General features: G+C 34.5%; 1 protein-coding gene across 2 annotated transcripts in view; it reads left to right on the top strand.

Moving 5' to 3' along the window:
- Positions 1-2,999: 2,999 nt before the first annotated feature.
- The window catches only part of Hr3 (nuclear hormone receptor 3 ROR-beta), a 79,492-nt gene continuing 61,942 nt past the window's right edge, over positions 3,000-20,549 (top strand). Inside the window, exon 1 of one of the 2 annotated variants that reach the window (XM_015516799.2) lies at positions 3,000-4,184. In XM_015516799.2, the coding sequence (XP_015372285.1) occupies positions 4,166-4,184 (19 nt within the window). In that variant the 5' untranslated portion in view covers positions 3,000-4,165. Of the gene's footprint in view, positions 4,185-8,470; positions 9,173-20,549 lie in introns of those variants that run through there. The other variant, XM_015516798.2, reaches the window with a different exon arrangement.

Below are 20,549 nucleotides of genomic sequence, written 5' to 3'. Positions count from 1 at the left end.
ACCACGGATACCTGAAAATTTCAGAGAATGTTTATATTCACGACCTACCCGCTTTTTTATAATAAAGTCGTGTATCTGACATAGTGACATACAAGGTCATCAAACTTATTGATAATATAATATAAAATAATATAACATATTATATAATTGGTGAGCATAAATCAATTACGATATTTACAACAAAACACAATATATAAATTATATATACACGAGTGTCATTGCAGCGTATCGTATGTGGTTTTCACGAGCGCAGTAGTGTCTGCAGCTCTCCGTCGGTAATTCCGGAACTTTGGCGGTTTTCACAACTCGGAGATAACCACAAAACGATATACGTAACTAATATATAGTATGATAAACGCCTGCAGTTGCGTTATTATAAACATTAAATAGTATCATAACCTCTAAAATATATAATGCCCACCTAATACTGGTTTTTCGGCAAAAATCGATTATGATGCGTATAATAATAATATAATAATAATAAAAACAATAACGTGAAATAATATTTTAACGCTCGCACACGTATGCAATCGACCGTCGTCGAGCGCCCCCCCCCCCCCCCCCAAAAAAAAAAAACCATAAAAACGTTATAAATTATATAGACATAACCGTCGTGATCGCGAGCCCGCGAACACACCCGAAAATACGCCGGACCAGTGCGCGCTGGTCGCAATAATATAATATTATTACACCTGCGCGATTTTACTTGCCGTGCGACGAGCATAATATTATACACATTATGTACTCTTCGTCCTTCCTCCTCGTGCCGCCGCCGTTTTCTTCTCGCTTGGTCGCCGCCCGATGAGAAAACCTCCGCACAACCGTAATAACGGTACACGCGGGCGAGTTACCGTTGGTCCCCCCTCGCGTCGTCGTCGTCGTCGTCGTCGTCGTCGTGGTCTTAGTCGTAGTCTTAGTCGCCGCCGTTGCCCTCTACGCGCCGCGGCGGCAACCGGTAAAAACAACGGTTGTTGCGCGGTCCGCCGCCGCGAGTCTTAAAATAATATTATATTATATACAGCTCGACGGGTCACGGGCATTACCTATAATCTATAATAATAGTAATAATAATTGCGCATATCATTGATATTATTATTATTCAGGGGCGAACGCAGGAAAAAAATTCGAGGGGGGGGGGTGGTTGAAAAATTAAAAATTGGTATTCATAATATTATTCATACTGTATTACACTCTTACTATATTTTATTTATAATATACTTATACTAATACGCTTATACTATAAACATATACATATTACGTATTATAGATTAATTAATTATTTTTTGAAATGTTATTAGTATAATACATTTGTAGGTCAGATAATTTATTTTTTGTACCTGCTATTTCGAGGAGGGGAGAACCCCTAACCCCCCTGTTATTATTATTATTATAGTCATCTTCAGCTTCTTATTCATCGACAACTATTATATAATGTCACCGGGATACCATGCGTTTTATGACATGAGACATTTATGATCGTTTCTCATCGTACTTAAGCACACAAATATGTAGCGCGCGATACTGGCTGGGCCGAAGGAATGGGTCACACGACATTTAGTGTTTACGTCGGTCGTGAGGGTCGCAGCTGAAAAATATACAGCCTAACGGCTAACCTGGGTATAATTTATAGTTCGTGGGCAAGTATAGTTTCTACTAGAGTCCGGAAGATTAAAATAATTAATTAATGAGAAAAAATAAGTGATACGAAGGCAACAAATATTGACGGTCCAGTTTTCTGTCTTCCACAATCCGTCAGTTGGCCATCGTTGCTATATACCTATATGTATCTGCAGATATCAAAACATAATTTATTAGAGCCATCGTTTATGACGAATCGAATCGCCATAGCTAGGAGCTTAGCCCTATAGAAATGTTTAGCCATCCCAAGCGAATTCACAATTTAGCCCCTCCCCTGGTTGTATACAGTCAAATTCCTTGCATGAAAATAAAAACTGTCATGGATTCTATAATGATCAATAACTATTATAGTTGCCCATATAATTGATGATTACCGTGAATTTGCCATGTACACGTATGAGGACTATGAGAGGCATCATGTTATCTGATATTTTAAGAACATTTGCATCTAAATAGGTATAGGACGTAATATGTGTATACAGTTATAAAACATGTAATATATAATTATATAATACTTAATTTATTGCTTACATTTTATTTTTTATGACGAGAGGAAGATGATTTTACATTATTGTTATTATTTTTAACTTTGATCTTACGCATAGGACTCTAGCTTGTGGAGAGCGTGAGGGAGGACTTTGCCTCCGGTGCTTATTTTAAACTTGGTTATTCTAGGACTAGTTACGCCCACGCCAGCCTATCTATATTTCATATCAAAACACAATATTATTAGAGTCATCGTCGAACGTAAAGTTTAGAGGGCGATAGTAAGATATTACTACAATGAAGACACAATTTTCGTGTCCCCTACCGCGTACGATGATATTAATTGAAAGAAAAAACAAATGCGTACAAGACGAAAGCGTGATTGCAATATTTCTGGAGCGTGTGCCCTGCAAGCTCTGACGACCGACTTTACAACGACAACCATAACAATAACAATAAAAACAACACTGCAGCTACATAAGATAATGGAGCCATTTGTATAATATATATTATGCCTAATATCCTACATGCAGCAGCAGTTATGTAGGTGCGTGTATTACAATATTATTACACTATTATTCACCGCTGCCGTAATGCACTGGAATAAATGGTGGTATATATACCGCTATGATAATAACGATATTATTTACCATTTTTACGGTGTGTAATTCGCCGTTTTTTCGCCCGAGCGATCTGTGGTGGACGGTCGGGGGGGGGGGGGGGGCTACACCGATGACCGCGCGCGCGTCCCCCGGACGGATGGATGGCCCACGCCGCGGCCGGTCTGCAAGAAAACGGTGGTCTCCTGGTGGGGGAAACCCGTCGCGGCGGCCGTAGTCGTGGTCCGCCACAGGTTTCAAGTTCAATGTCTGCGTTGGTCCTCAGCGGTCGTCGTGGTTTGTAGTCGAAAATTCGCGAGTCCGCCAACTATTATTATTATTACCGTCGTCATCTGCACCGTCACAATAATATAATACCACGCAGTGACATCCGCGAATCGCGCACAGAACCGGTCCTACGCGGTACAACTTTAACTACCGTGTTCGGGTACGACAAAAAAAAAAAACCATCGGGTCGTCCGCTTTCCGTCGCAAATTTCGAACACTCGCGTCCGTACCTCTGTCGCACCCACAACTGCGAGTATTTCATAACATTATTATCATAAATTTTTGTGTCGTCTCTGGACATAATAATAACATAAACAAAATTATATCGCCGTACATGACACACAGTGTGTAATAATAATACCGCAAACCCCAAGTCCGAACGTCGGTTGGTGATTTCCGTTCTTTCGATTCGAAAACCGTTTGAACGCGCATCGTTTTAAATGTACGACAACGGCGGCGCGAAAATCTCGCCTCAGCAGCCATGTCTGCCGCGGGCCTAGTCACGGGCACCACGGACGCCACTAACATCAACAACAACAACAACAACTGCTACTACTACAACAACCGCTTCGGCGGGACAAGACCTCCGGCACCCAACAAACCGCCCTCGCGCGGGATCGCGTCATCGTCTGCAGAGCTGGGTCGGCGGACAAATTGTTGCCACTGTATTAGCTGACGAACGTTTTTTGTTTCATTATCTTATTATTATTATTTTTTTTTTTTCATTCTTTATTGGACATTTTTTATTTCAACCGACGACACTATAACGTAACGACGTTTATATTTACATTAATAGTTATAATAATAATACCTAATAATAATTCGTATTTCACTATACCATCCATCGTCGTCGTTCCAAGAATTATTGTATACCATTTAAATGTATATCCATTGCGTCCGGTTCGTTTTTTAACGTAATATTTTAAACCATAAACGATAAAATATCTATTGTGATATCATATATTATTAATATAATATACTGTCGTTTTGATAACATTGCCGTTCGATTTACGCAGTCGCGCGACGACTGCAATCGAACACCGTCGCACCGTCTTTCGCGGCGCGAGAGCTGTATAGTACAAGAAACACTACTGTTGTGGTGAGCACCTGAAGACCATCGTTGTCGTCGTGACCACCGATCAACGGCCGCTACAATGCCGAGCACAATCAGAGGTAAGCGTCAACGACTTTTATATAATCGATTATTAAAATAAATTATTATTGTTAAGAATTTATTGTACTATTTGGCGCCCTCGCCACCGATAGATTTTCATCAATATTGAATATCGATAAATTCAAACACAACATTATCGATACTATATAGCGCGCCTAAAATGATTCTTATGAGTTGTAACCAATGACGTCAATTGTGAAGTATAGGTACGATTGCGGGATTCCAGTGTTTGGGCATTTTAATCGATTTTCTATCGACGTCGGCACTTTGCCGCTGCCACTGACGTTTGTTGAACATTTTTTACCATCATCGTTATTGTTATTGTTTTTTATTTTTTTCGCATCGGGTACGACGACCTATACGGCAGAAGCACGCGAAAATTTTTCCACAATATTTCGTATAATATTATTAGTATATACCTAGTCTTTGGCGTCATCGTAGTCACACACAAACACACACACACCGACACACATCACACACTCGAGTATACGCACACACAGCAGCGCGCGATACTACCTAAGAGCACTCACACACTCGCACACTTCGAGTGTAAATGGTTTCCTGCGACATGACGATATAATAAAGTATTAAAATATTATTATTATTATTATTATTATACCGAACAACGCGCGCACGCGTATAGTTATGTGATGACCATGTACTATGTGTCATTTTGCTGATGTGTCGAGCGGGGACCGGCAAAAAAATTCGTATATCATACCTACACAAGTATATTATACACTCCATACATGGGCGCGCGCGTTTCCGAAATTTTTCGGAATTTCGCTTGGTGGACGATTTTGACAATGCAATCACAAAAAAAAAATATTACTATTATGCGCACCACGCGCTCCACTGTTGCCTTCGCACACTTACACACCTATATAATTTATGCGTATCTATTATGATAGGTATTTAAAATTTTTTTAATTTTTAACGAAACAATATTATTTTATAACCATGTACCTACATATACGTTAAGCAGGCGGATATTGACATATTCGGATATTGTTATATTGTGTACCTATATCTATATAGTAAAATAGTCGATAGGTGTATATGCCGTATACATGATGCATAAAACTAATATATATATATATATTATATGTGTGTATACTATTATATTATAATTATAGGTTCTTCCTAATTGATCAATAAAAGCTAATCACGATTATACCAAAACTTTATAATAATATATTTTATAATAAGCTATTAAGCGCACTCGGCGATCGTTATATACGAATTATATTGAGTTTGTATGTGCGACGGATAGTCGGTTGGTCGGTTGGCGATTAGCAAACAATAAATAATTAGGCATCGAATGATATAATTGTAAAACAAAAAAATCGATTTACGAAAAAAAAATTGCGTTAACAATGTACATAATGAATAATGACGGACGAACAAATTATGTTTACAGTAGTTGTCTGTCATTATTCAATTATTATTATTATTATTATTATTATTATTATTAAAAGAACGCGATTTTAACTTTACTTTTTATACTTGTGAAAACTGTATATTCATGCACATATTATATGTACATTATAGTATATCATTTTAATTCAGTTACTCTAATGCAATATAGTCATTGTAATAGTTGATTAATAATTATATTTCACAAATATTAAAATCCAAAGGAACCGAAAATGAAACTTATCAACATACGTTGGTTATTTATTTAGGTGCCCAAGTTCACACTGCAGCGGTTGCGGTGGCGGTTACGGAAAAATGAAGCCGGACTCAATTTTACCGCCACCGCGGCGGCACCGCCAAGAAAAAAGAATTTTACCGCCACCGCTGCAGTGTGTGGCGACCTTTATTAGGATTCTTGGATCGACTCGTAAAACATTTCAAGGAAATTCGCCTGATTAATATTTTCTAATTATTATGAGACACAGTTTTCGAAGTTCAATTATACGTGGTTTATTATAATTATAAATTCTAGGTAGCAATAATGTAGTATATATATTATATATACTGTATATATATTACATAAAAATACTCCACTAAAATGTTTACGCTTTTTTTTAGATTTTTGAATGATCAACATTTACTATAAGTATTTTATACTAAATTGTATGATGTATGGCTATGTTAATATTATATCAACTATTACCTAATTGTAGGTATATATTATATATTATATTATATACTATATAATATAATATATAGATAATGCGACACGCACGTTTTTCGCTAATTGAGTACACGTATCTGCAGTATAGAACTTTTACTCGATAATATTGTTCTATGGGTAACATAGGTACCAAACAATTAATAGTAATATACACCAAGTCACCAAATATTATGTTTATATATCATTTTCACGTTTCCCGTATGTTTTCGGTGTGTTCATTAAGATATGTCAATTTTGTAATGTCCATAGATGATAGATAACATTTCCTATTTTCGAAGTTCACAGCTGTTATGGTGATACATATTTTATATATATATCAATGTATCAAGTTAACTGTATACACTTGTACATACATTTCAAATATTTTCATATCCATAACGGTGAAACGCCCTTATAATATCAATTTATTGGAACAGTTTCTTTTATCGCATATTTATTCAATAACTTTATTCAAATAAATACCAACAGTAAAAATAATAACCAAATTAATTTAATGTATGCATAGCTAGAAATCATAAAATATTTTATTATAATATTCATCATTGTCAATCTTCTTCGTCCTTATGATAATATGTCCCCAATGTTGAGTATTTACAAAACGGATATATTACCGCAGCGTTGAAGAGTATACATATAACCATATTTACTTATAGTTTATATTTATTATTACTCATCGAATGAATGGCATTTCGAAGACGAGTAAATAAATCTTTGATATAATACTTAAATTGATGGTAAACACTGTACACAGCATATAAATGGTATATATAAAAAGTAATAACAATACCTAATTATAAAATGTAATTTTATATCCTATACACTCGTGTTTACAATACTATAATACCTTGTTTGAATATTCTATTAATGATATTACTCTACAGTGCACTTCACAGTCATCAGGCGACTATATTGTAGATATTGGTATTACTTTTGATCTGTTACTACATTTCAGACCCACATTGAGAGGCCTTGAAACTTTAAGTTTTTAAATTGAAATCAAGCAATCTAGCTAGTTCTTTAAAAACTTTATATTGTTTATTATTTGCCCAGTCGTTTTGAATTATGACATGATTATCCAAGACCCAAAAAAACTAAAGGGTATAGTTGTCAACTTTGAAGAGCGCTGTGCAATTTTTTGTATTTATTCCATACGGCGTTAATAAAGCGCACTTCATGCGTTCTTGAGCTGCGACGTCTCAGTTTTTCTACCATATGTAATTGGAGAAAAAGTTATATTTAAATGTTTCTAAAATTATTAATGGTGAAGTCCACTGTTAAGTGAATCTTGAATTGAGTCAACTTTAGGATCCAGAAACCTTTTCCCTTCCGCGTTTCTATTAACAAGCATAATACTATTCAACCAATCGCTTAGGAATTGTTTGAATGGTCATCATTCTTAAGTTTTTTGTATACCTAGTATAAGAGTTAAGTCAAATTAATGAAGCAAGTTAGAATTGTATGTGTTTTTATAAAAAGTTATGTATTTCTATTTAATATTACATAAATGTGTTCTGACTTTATATTATAATATTATGTAGGTAATTGGGCTTGTCCAGTTATCAAAAATAAAAAAATAAATAATTACGATAATAGTGCGTACATCGCGATATCAGTCTACCAAGTATAATCATTTCAATTAATCGAAAAAAAGTCTCAATTATAGCGCCTGTGACGTAGGAGTCTAGAGTGATATAGTGAGTACATCACTTTCGTTCGCGACGTCGACTACCCCTATACCGGTTTTGTTGTACATCCTGGTTGGGGTTGAAGAAATGTCTTTGAAAAGTCGCGATGTCACCGGGCGACGGTTGCAATACACGCGGCGGGGTAGGAAAAAACACACTCGGTGACAGCACTAACACGGACACAGGGTCGTGACACGGACAAGAGGATGTAGACGAGCGATGAAGCCAGTCCCGTCAAGCTTTTTCTACCCCTCTCCTCAGTTTCCACTACGACTCGTCCCCGGGTACCCTCCGTCGTGTCAGCACCGCGTATCTATCGGCCCGGGCGGCCTCTGTGTCGGCGGCGACCGGCGCTCGATAAACCAGGCCTACGCCGACGCACCGGGCACGCACACGCACTACGTTCACGGCCCTACGCGCATCTCGACGACGACGACGGCGGCGACTACGACGGCGACTGCGACGACGGCCTGTCTCGCAACCGCCGCCGTTCGTTGTTTCCGTGGCCGCGTCCGTTCAACTCGGCGCCCGTGAATCTATAAAAAACACATAAACACACGTATTTATACCTGTATAAGATATTATTCCAAATTGTAATCGCGTGACCAACGCTGCAGGTATACCGATCTCGTGTCGTCGTCTTCGTCTTCGTTGCTAACGAAAGTGTCGTTAACATAATTTTATACCGCGACAAAACCACATACGGTTTGTAGTTGTTAACGCAACGGGTAAATATAATATCGGAACAGAACCGGTCAACTGCGGCGTGGAAGATTATGAATAAGTGATTATCACAAGATGCACGCCGCCAGTGCCGCGGCCGCTTGCACAGCTGCGGGGTAGCGCCACACCATGAGGAAGAAGTCGGCTATCGCGGTGGCCACTGGCCACTCGGCACCGGCTAGCGTCGTCGTCATCGTGCAGCCCAAGCAGGAGGCCGACGCGGAGACGTCGACGGAGGAAGATGTCGCGGCGGCCGAAGAGACCGCCGCCGCCGCCATAGCAGACGAACCGAGTTTACCACCCGTCCCGCCGGCCGTGCCCATCTGCTCGCGGCTATTTTCACCATCTCCGCCGCCACCGCAGCAGCAGCCTGCACAGACAGCCGCGGCTACATCCGCACAGCTTCCGGTACCACCGACTGCGGCAACCATCAGCACAGGTAATAACACGATTTGACCGTTATAACTAAATCGATCATCGCCGCAGTAGAATTTAAATTGATTGTAATTTGCATACATGACGTGCATTTATGTGTCGATGATGTGACGTCGCTCATGTGTAAACAGTAATAACTATAATAATAATAATTTGATTGCTCATTATATTATATGATATGATAATACCGTAACGGTGACAGCAAAGAACGTCGTAAATATCAGCCAATCGGATGAGCGTTCATGCGCGTGCGCGCGAGTGTGTGTGTGTGCGTCGGCGGATATTCGAGTGACCGGTGTACGCGTTATGCAGTGTGGGGGCGCGGTGTCGTTGTTGACAGAGGGATGCAAACGGGCATCGTCAACACCGCCCTGCCGCGCGCACTCTCGCTCGTCCGCGGATCGATCGGTGGTGCGCTGGCCGAAAAGGCGTGCGCCGATCCGCATAATGTATTATACGTATATGTATAACATAATATATATACACGCGACGTTTGGACCCAGAATAATTTATTATAATACATTATAAACAAATACGTCGTCACACGGTTTTGATGTTTTTCTTTCCTTAATGTGTGTGTGTTATTATACACATATATACGAACAGTGTTATCGTTATCGATCGTGCTTACGTAATATCAATGTGTTCGTGTGGACAGCCACAAAGTTACGAACGCCATCGCCATTGTCGGCGGCTGTCGAAGTTTTGTAATAAACTGCAATGTTTAATCATGGGTCATGATGTTAACGGACGAGTATAGCTTAATATATATAGAATACAAATAATCGGCCACAGTAAATAGTAATATTTATTACTATTTGCTTTTCATATTTATACCTGAAATACACTTGAATAATACGAATGGTTGAAATAATGTTCTTCTCCTCGGTCCTCAACCATCAGAGCAAATATCAGACACAAACATCCGATTCTGTGAAATGGAGAAAAGTCCCTCAGAGTAAGGTCTGAATATAATATTATACGATGGAATAATTTTTACCGTACACCCCGCAAGAGACGCCACCCGAAGTCTTTAATCTATATACATGCATAAGCCATAATTTTTTCATGCGCATGATGTGCTATATTGCACGTATGCATTATGCACCCATACATAAATGCTAAAGGACATATTATATATAGTATTACGACTACTCGGTGTTCCCGTTTTCCGGGGCAGTAAAAACATGACATTTATACGCTGGTCAGTGCTTGCTATATATTATAAAACCGTACACTATGCTATTATTGTGTATATACTATATATATATTATAAAATAGATGAGAAATGCGATATGACGAAATGACGAAATGCGAACGTGTAGTGAACTAACAATTTTTTATTATTATTTTACCTCGGTACATTATTGAATATACTAATAATAAAATATAAAACAAACCGTATTTAGAAAAACGATAAAACAATCGTGTCTAGGTTCACATTACTCGTAAATTGGCCAATAAATTGAAAATGGTAACAAAATTATAGTTACCACCTATCCACCAAATGAAATGTGCCTAAAATATTATCTTTTTTATACTAACTATAACAGACTAAATAATAATACTTATAATAAATTATAACTAATGCTTAATATTTTATAATTAGTAACCCCGCGGTGGATGGTGTGTATATAAATAATGTATAATATGAATATTGTGGTTTGATTTGTTTTTGTCAGACATTTCAGTTGGTCGAATGGCCATATTTATTATCATGGATCTGCTGGATTATTTTTAAATGTATATCATGTTTCTTTTTAACTTTGTTCGTAGGTACCTACATGGATTTTATGCTCAGAAAGCAACTTTTTAGAAACAAAATTCGAAATTAAGTTATATAGTTAGACGAGACTGGTTCGAAAATTTACATTTGACCAATAACTGAAATACATTGCGCAAATCGTATTGATTTACTACAATATGCGATATTCGGCGTATTATAGTTGTTGATTTGACCAGAATAGTCTTGATTAAAATCAATTCATCACTGCATCAGTTATTAAAATAATTGTTTATATATATATTAGCTAATGATTTCAAACGTTACGCAGTAAGTCTGCAGGTTGAAAGTTGCGGATGAAAAATAACAATTTAGCTCGTTAATGATGACCGGAGGAGTATTTAAATGTATATTTTTAACGCTGCACTCATCCCATAATTTGATTCGGAACCTCCTCCTCTCCCTCGGAATACGCGTGTATATTTTAGAGGTACGCAAAATAGTGCGGCGCACGAAGTCGACGATTAACGGGACTTAAAAAAAAATACATGAAAAAACAACAATCGCCGTCTTCGTGTATAATAATAATGACATGCAGCCGAGTGGTCTCGGGCGGCAGGTGCGTGCAATATTTTATAATAACTCGCACAATCCAAACACTGTGTGTAATGTGATGTATACATAATATTACATACATCATATTATATTGTAATTCATTAATTATGAATGCGATATTATCGCGTTGTCACATAATTATATACTTACCTACGATTATTATTTCGGTACCGGTTACCATTGCGTGGTTATCGATTAGTAAGCAAAATTACGAAAACTAACATATTATTATTACTCAATACATACATTTTTAAATTCACTCATAGATAACTTTTTTAAAAACTATGTGAGAAATCTTCAAATTACTGCTCAGAAATACAACCTGCAATAGTGAAATGTATCAAACTTAGGTATATAACTGTATTAATAATCGTTTTACGGTAAAAAAAAAAAAAAAACACTCATCAATTTAACTCTCTTAAAACCGTGTATATAATGATACACTTTAACTACGTGAAACGAAATAGATCAGCCAAAAACTTTGAAATCGTTTAGAATCCAACACGTTAACTCACATTATACCTATTACACTTAAGAGTTTAATACACCACACCACAGAGAAGAACTCCAAACAAAATTTTATAATAATTATTAACATTTAGCCACATACAATATTAGTGTCAGTGAAATCATAACTATAATATATATAATAGTGTGTAACCAATAGATTATTACATGCAGATTAGAACTCAAAACAAAAGAATTTTCAAATTTTATAAAACAATTATCTATGTGATGGTCAGGAAATAACTTAAAAATCGAAGAATGCAAGTCTCTCTACTAAATCTTAATATTTTTAAAGTAATAGGTACTACTAATACTAAACCTTAATGGCGTGTATACAACAAAAACTACTTAGTTATAACATTTCTATAAGTTTTACATTAAATTCATAGGTTTATGCAATCCCGTAAAAAATTTCTAAAAAATAAAAATTCTCTAGAATAATATATTTAATTTTAAAATTTTAAATATAAATTGCTTATTTACGATTTTGGTCAACATTTATTACGGTTGGGTGTATTCATTATATAATTCACAATTATTTCTCTTCGATTTAATTTTACTTTTATTTGGTACCTATACTATAATACCTATTATTTTATCTAATAGTAAATTAATTTTTTTCTCAATATTTTGCTTAATATTATTTACAATTTATACAATTTTATGTAACGTTTAAATAAAATGTATATAACAATGTTTAACTTAGGTACCCTCAACTTCAAACTAGTTTGTCTCTTGATTTTTTTGTAAGATAATTAAATACTAAAAAAATATGGTAAAATATCATCATATTATATATTATCTGCACGGTATTTTTTATAAGTAAATGCTTTTTCAAAAATCAAAAATATCGAATGAATGTATACCTATAATATTACCTGCCTTGGAAACATAGAAGTAGCTATAATGACCAAAGACTGAGACTTTGATTTGCTAATATATATTATACAGCAGTGGCGTAACTGATACTTGGATTGCCCGTGGAAAAATTTGCCTTAATCTTACAAATTTGTAATAATATGAAGAGCATGCACTTACTCATAAAATTTATATCTAGATCTACTATAATAGGTGATAAATAATTAAAAACACATTTACTGCACAATTATGAATAATATAGTCACTTTTTACTACACATAATAATAAGTATTTATTTTTTTTAATAATATAAATAAAGTAATAACAAAAAAAATATTTAAAGCATTTAATTTTATAAAAATTGTTCCTTACTTTGCTTCATTAAATCATCGAAGTTTTTTTATGCTTTTCATAGCCAATAGATTTTTTTTTCGACATGATTACAGTATTTATTTCGATCGATTGGTGATGGCCGACGACTGACAACAGAATAACATTACTAATGACAAAATAATATCGAAAAACGACGGCTGTTCCAGCTGGGGGCTGTATAATAATAGACTGTGTATTAGGATAACGCCGATAATGGATAATGAATCGATAGTAATCAACAGATTCTCAATACGGTTTCCTAGACTTGAGCTTAGACTTAGACAGTTCTAAATACTTGATGCATATCCTTGGTATTTCTATTCCTGAATAATAATTATATTTATATAATATATCTACAATGCTAATATCTCAAACGCCGCGTATATACGGCAAACACTGTACATCAAATTATTTATAATTCACCTATAATCATGTTGCATGTATCAGTCATTTTTTTAGTTATTTATTTTATTTTAAAGCGATTTAGTTTTACTAGAATATAGTTAAAAAAATATAATAAAATATAATATAATTAAAAACTAAAATTCTATAATGATGCCATGATGGTGATCTGTTATTTTGATTCTCCACGTTTTTTGAAGGGCCCTCCTTCCCTTTGGGCCCGTGGCACTTGTCCGTCTTACCACCCTATCAGAACGTCACTTTATATATACCTGTGACAAAATGTATTGAAATATTCTTGTGTTGTTTAGATGGAATCAAATGGGTTATAAGGTTTCTTTTTTGATCAAAGGAAAATTTGTTTTTTTTCCGTTTCCAAACGGAATAGTCCTTTATATTTGTGTCAAAGCACTGACGTTTTTTCTGCAATTAAAGCTGTGGTCATCAGGTGTGGCGGGTTTGGGAACTGAAAACCGTATAAAATATACGTACGCAGTACGCATTCACACGCAAACTATATAACATTATATATTATTATTATTAAAATGGCATTACGTGGACGTATCGGCTCGTCGTAATCGCATAATGTACAATAATTACGCATGCTATATAATGTACTATATAATATACTCTGTCGCGAGTATTACGATTCGCGGTTCACGAAAATCATATACGTCACACGTTAATTTGGTAACCGCCGCGCGACCACTCGGTGTATATAGGCACGCGTGTGAAAAGTACGAGAAACAGTAGAAAAAGAAGAAGAAGAAGAAGAAGAAGAAGAGAATGAGAAAAAAAAATTCCGTTACCGATGGCGGGCCAAGTTGCGCCGTTCTGCGATTAGCGCGTCGTCGCTGTATATTATGTATAGTTAGTGGCGGTGGTGGTGGTGGTGGTCGCCGTCGTCGTAATATGCGAATCACGAACAGAGACGCGTAAAAAATAATAAAAAATATAATTCCTACCTATACCACGGCGGACGGCCAAAAAACGCCGCTATGCGGATAACGGTAATGGCCGCCGAAATATCTTCTTCTCGCGTATTATTATTACTATTATTATGTACGTAGGATCGCACATAACGGGTTATAACTTATAACTCGCCGCGGATGACGTCACCTCCACGGCCGACGTTTTGGTCGGTCGGTCGGTCGGTCACGTAACGGGATAGCGAACACGAGCGCGCACACACATCATGGCACAACGGTACCTAACTTGGCGTTACGACGGAGGGGAAGGCGTCCGCCTCGTTGATCTATTAAGACGTTATTCCTCCCTTCCGTTATGCTTACCCTCCTCACCAACACCTACTTCGAACATTGATGCTCCTCGTAATATATAATATTATACTATATATATACATATAAGTTTTACCACTTCTCCTACTCCTCCTTCTCCTCCCATACCTTGTGTTCGTTATACTATGTGTTTCTCATCCGTCGCCTCCTACTCGAATTCGCACAAACCACCGCCGTGGATCACATAACGTGCCGAAGTGGGCGTATTCTGTAAGGGATGACGTGCAGGTGCAAAGATCCCTTCCCTCACATTTCCATTGTCAATAAAAGCCTCATATGTGTGCTCAGTGCGCAGTGACTTATGAATTTAATGAAAAAAATTGATAACTTAAAAATGGCAAATATAATTTGATATTTTGCTGATTGTATCGTCTAAAAAATCACGACGAACACGAATAAGATGGGTATCATTGCATTGTCTAAAATCTTGATAGTTTGTATGGGACAATTATGGTGTCTCGAAAGAACTTAATGGATTTTGTTTCAAATCTTATGCCAGACGTTTTGTCGGTTGAGGTCTGCGTGAATCTCGACATTCATTGTTTCAGTCCAACAAGATCAGCGATAAATGTCTGCAGACTGTTGTAAATAATGAAAAAATGTTATGTTACCAAAAAAGGACGTGTTCAGGTTCAATAACACTCTGTATTATTTTTTAAATGGATTTTAAAAATAATTATTGTATTTTTTACCAGGGCTTATAATCGTGCCCGCACAGGCTTATTTTAAACTGGTTCGCATAATATTTTCTCTTAACAGAAATCCATGATGCGAAGCTTTGCTCAATTCGTGATTATTGGATGGATGGATGGTTATGACCTTATATGATTAACTTAGTGTCTGAATTAGAAAATAATATACATATATAAACATTAAAAAGTACGAGTTTTTTTCAAAAATCAACTTTTTATAAATTTAAAATTTACCATGATCAGAACAATTTTTGTAATTTTTGAAACAAATCATACAGAATCTTTCAAATTGCTTTTACTATCTTTAACTGCAGACAGGCCAAATATAATAATTTTTTCTATTAAAAGTTTTTATATTCATGAAATAAAGTACAATAATGAGAACCTTAAATTGACAGTGTCAACCATTCAATTAAAATTATAATTTAAAACCGTAACATGATATTGAAATAAAAGGATTTTTTTATTTATATACGAAAAAGTGAAAAGAACTACCATGATTACTACTATTAAGTAACAACGCATTTATTTAATGGTATCTATAATAAATTATATTATATTTTCTTAATATTTAAAGTAGTTTTTGGCATATAAAGTTATTACTATATTGATTATTCCGTTTTACAATGATAAAAATTTAAACTTCATAACTTATTTTTATAGTATGTTTTACATAAAATAACTTCCTTAATTTGTATACTGACTTAACAACAACGATAAATTATTTACCAACTGATTTATAACTATATAAAATTAAAGTTTAAAGAACACTATAAAAAATGAATCAGAATGAGTATTTACAGAATAGGAAAACATTTTCGAACTAGTTATGTATAGTAAAAATTCACTGTTGTAAAATTTTTAAAAATTTCGAGGTAAAAAATTATTATTTTTACACATACAGTGGCCCACGGATTTAATAATGGACATAATCAGATGTATGGTAATATCCATATATATTATGGTTTAAACTAAACCTAACCTGACATTGGGCAAGGATCAAGACAAAGACAATTTGCTCTTTCTCGATCGCTGACCGGCTGGTAATCGCATATATTGTACGTTTATTCAGGAATAAACTGTTACGTCAGTTTAGATCCAGGAGGATAGGACTATTTGGATGACAGCTATTAAGCCAATATATGTGTGGTGTGTGCCTTTTATTTCAGAAAATCCTTTTCTGGGCATAAAGAACATTTCACGCAGCCCGCCAATATAACGGATATAAGCGGTATTTTATTGTACAGTTCTCACAAATGTCTCTGTAGAAAAACCGCGATGAGAATAATTATTGACGGTCAGTTGTAAATAGACACGAGTTCCGATATATATTCAAAAAAATCACCTTCATTTCTAGGCGGGTCTTATGTATATTGTTTTTTTTTTTTAAATTGTATACGTTGGCTGAATCTTACGCTTTCGGAAACTATAAGACCTGTGTCGGTTTTCTGGTAATCTGGTGAATTTTTTTTTGATTCTAAAGTTTAAACATATTACGATTTTTGCAGTCTTATAACTATGTACAGAGTCCGAAATATTAGGAGTAGTATTGTTCAAACTCTGCTGTCGGTTCTAAATCGAGGAAAAAAATAGTCCGAAATATACAGATTATTGAATGCCATATCGTTTGGAACCAATGATTATTCATGGACGGTGTTACGAATAATCTGTCTATTATTCCTTGTGTGTCCACCCTGAAACGAAACATTGATAAATTAATATATTATTATAGGTAAGGTAATAAACATAAGTTATAAGTTATTTTTTATTGTCGACCGATAAAACACAAAATATAGATAAACTACAATAAATATTGTTATAAAACATATTATAATTATACATGTCTGGTCCCGTTGTATCCCCCCGGAAAGTTAACTAGTTGCTAATGTTAATTAGCATTAGAAATCGATTTATCGACTTACGTCCAGTGTCAGTCTTTATCAATTTATTCTGGCCAAAAATAATAATTATATATATTTTTAATAAATCTAAACATTTGTCAGAACACTGCAGTACGGATATATTCAACAATAGTATACAAAAAAGCGTGTAAGTCGTATGAATGTTGCTCTGCTGTACTGTAGGTTACTGTAATGGATGGGATTAAATTTGAATGCAATGATAGGTATCATTGTATACGAAAAACGATTCTGAACGGAGATGATTTGTCAGTCTAGGATATATTATATTTAAATATTGTCATATATTCTATTTTGAAATAAATATTTTATTTTTCAATTAAGACGCATTTTGCATATGGCATGGTTAATCAATTAGTGTAGTTATCATGTAGTTATCATAATTCATAATACCTTATATTATCATAGATATACGAATATCTGGTTTGAGGATAAATCGTTATCATTACGCGATTTCATAAAAATAAATGATATGCCGTAATTTTTATGTATTTAGTCAAAATTTGAACTGTAAATGCTTATAAAAAAAATTTGTGACTATATATTTCTTTTATTTTTCAAATGCTATTGTAAAAATATTTTAGAAGCCTTGAATAAAATTTTCAAATCTTAGGTATAAAAGGAAAAGTTTTTATGAATTTCTAGGATAAAATAATTTACGGAATTGTTGTGATTTTTACGTATGTTGTCAAAATTAAAATTTGAATACATGTAAAAAAAAAATTGTGGCTATACATTTCTTTTATTTTTCAACTGGTATTGTAAAAATATGTTAGAAGCCTTGTATTAAGTTTTCAAATCTTAGATTTAAAAAGAAAAACTTTTATGAATTTTTATCTAAGATAATTTGAACATATTGCCGTAATTTTTACGTATTAAGTCAATATTTGAACTTCAAATCCTAATAAAAAAAAATCGTGCCTATGTATTTTTATAATTTTTTAATCACTATAAGAATAACTTATGAGGAACTTTGCATTAAATTTTCAAGTATTTTGAAAGGGCCATAAAAATTTTATCGACACTTCAAAAAAAAAATTTCAAAAAAATTGAAAATTTCAGTTGTTTATAAATACCTCAAAATATGTCAAAATATTTTGAAAATTAAATCATGTAAAGAAAATGCCAGTCTAAATAACTGATAAAATTTTCAAGTATCTACGAATTATACTTTTTGAATAATAACAAATGTTTAAAATCGTTTGAGGATAAATCGTTATCGTTACGCTATTTCGTAAAAATTTAAAATTCAAACGCACTTAAAATTTTTCCTATAATGATGCTTCGAGTTTTCTCTATAGCTACTTATGAAGGAAAACTTATGGAAAACTTAGTTTTGTATTTTTAATCCTTAGTTATAAACGAAAAAAATTTTATGATTTTTCAACTTCAAAATTACTTGCAAATTTTCGCGTTTTCGACAGATTTCGTAAAATTTTGAACTGTAAACGCTTATTAAAAAAAACTGTGACTTACGATATTTAATTTTTTTAGCTACAATAAGAACAACTCATAAGGAACCGTGTATTAAATTTTCTAGTTTTTTTGTCGTCCAACATTTTTTTACCGACACTACCGACAATCGAAAATTTCAGTGGTCTATAAATAACTCAAAAAAAGTCGAAATTTTTTGAAAATTAAACTGTATATAGATATCACTAACATTAACATTTGGTGAAAATTTCAAGTATTTACAGTGATTAGTTTTTGAATTACAACCATATAAAAATATCGATTTGGTCGAAAACTGGTTTTGCGTAAAAATTCCCGTTTTTCTGTCATTTTTTTTTTGTATTTCTCGATTGTTTTGAAAACTGTTGGAAAATGTTTACTTTTGACTTCTATAATGCACCAAGGATCTTCAATTTTACATCGGAAACCACCCCCAAAGTTTGAAATCGAAGCATTATTTCGACTAGTTATGCTGTACACAGACACAAAAAAAAAAAAAAACACACACACATCATTGTAAAATCAATACATTCATCACTTCGTTCAGAATCTAATACAATATATTATATTAATCATTAAAATATCTTGCCATCCACCCCCGGTAAGTCGTTCGTAAATATCTACTAATTAATATTTTGCATTAAAACCTCAACGAATTTTTATCATAAATTATAATATGATACAAGTACCCACTCCTATAATATTATATATATAGTACATACAATTGTAAGTCATTATTATACGCGTGTAGTACACTAGTACAGTACTATTATTATTATTATTATTATTATTATTTTCATCTCCTTACCTCCACGCCTGTATTCTATTAGCAGTTATTACTATTATTATATTGGTACCTGTTGGCGGCGATAGGTCGACGAACTCTCTTGTACGTACACCACACACAATAACGGGACGCTCCGCCGCCGCCGACGAACAATGACGATGATGATGATGAGAAACCCGCTAGTGTACCGCGTCCCATTCCCCGCCCAGATCGAAAAAAATAATATTATTAATAATAATAATATCGTAACTGTACAACTATACGCCGCCGACGGCAAGGACGTTCGACGACTCCATCGCTACCGCAATCTTGTGTAAAAAAAAAAAACCGCCGCGATGACCGCTCGTCTCGTCATATTTGCGCACGACGTTATATTATTTGTATTATCATATAGGTGGGTTGACGAGAGTGCGTGTGGGGGACCACAGATGAAATATAAAATAATACTATTTATAACGAGAGTACAAATAATAAATATTCGATGACATAAACATTGGAATAACGTATACCGCTTACAAAAAAAAAAAAAAAAAAATAATGGACATTTCCCGTTGTTTTGAAAAACAAGAGATAGAGTAATAATCAGAATACTACACACACGTTTAACACACTATGTCCTCATCAGAAAAGAACCGAACCCAACATGCAACGAAAACGCTACAAACATTCACATTGTGATCAAATGCCCAAAATACACCGAAGCACGAACAATCTTCATTAACTCTGTTTCACTTGTGCAACATGCACTTAACGACA

This window comes from Diuraphis noxia, unplaced genomic scaffold (assembly GCF_037042655.1).
Source record: "Diuraphis noxia isolate RWA-SAM2 unplaced genomic scaffold, SU_Dnox_SAM2 contig0001, whole genome shotgun sequence".
Taxonomy (NCBI): domain Eukaryota; kingdom Metazoa; phylum Arthropoda; class Insecta; order Hemiptera; family Aphididae; genus Diuraphis; species Diuraphis noxia.
Note: the sequence above shows the minus strand (reverse complement) of the source record. Positions and strands in the feature narration are given on the sequence as shown.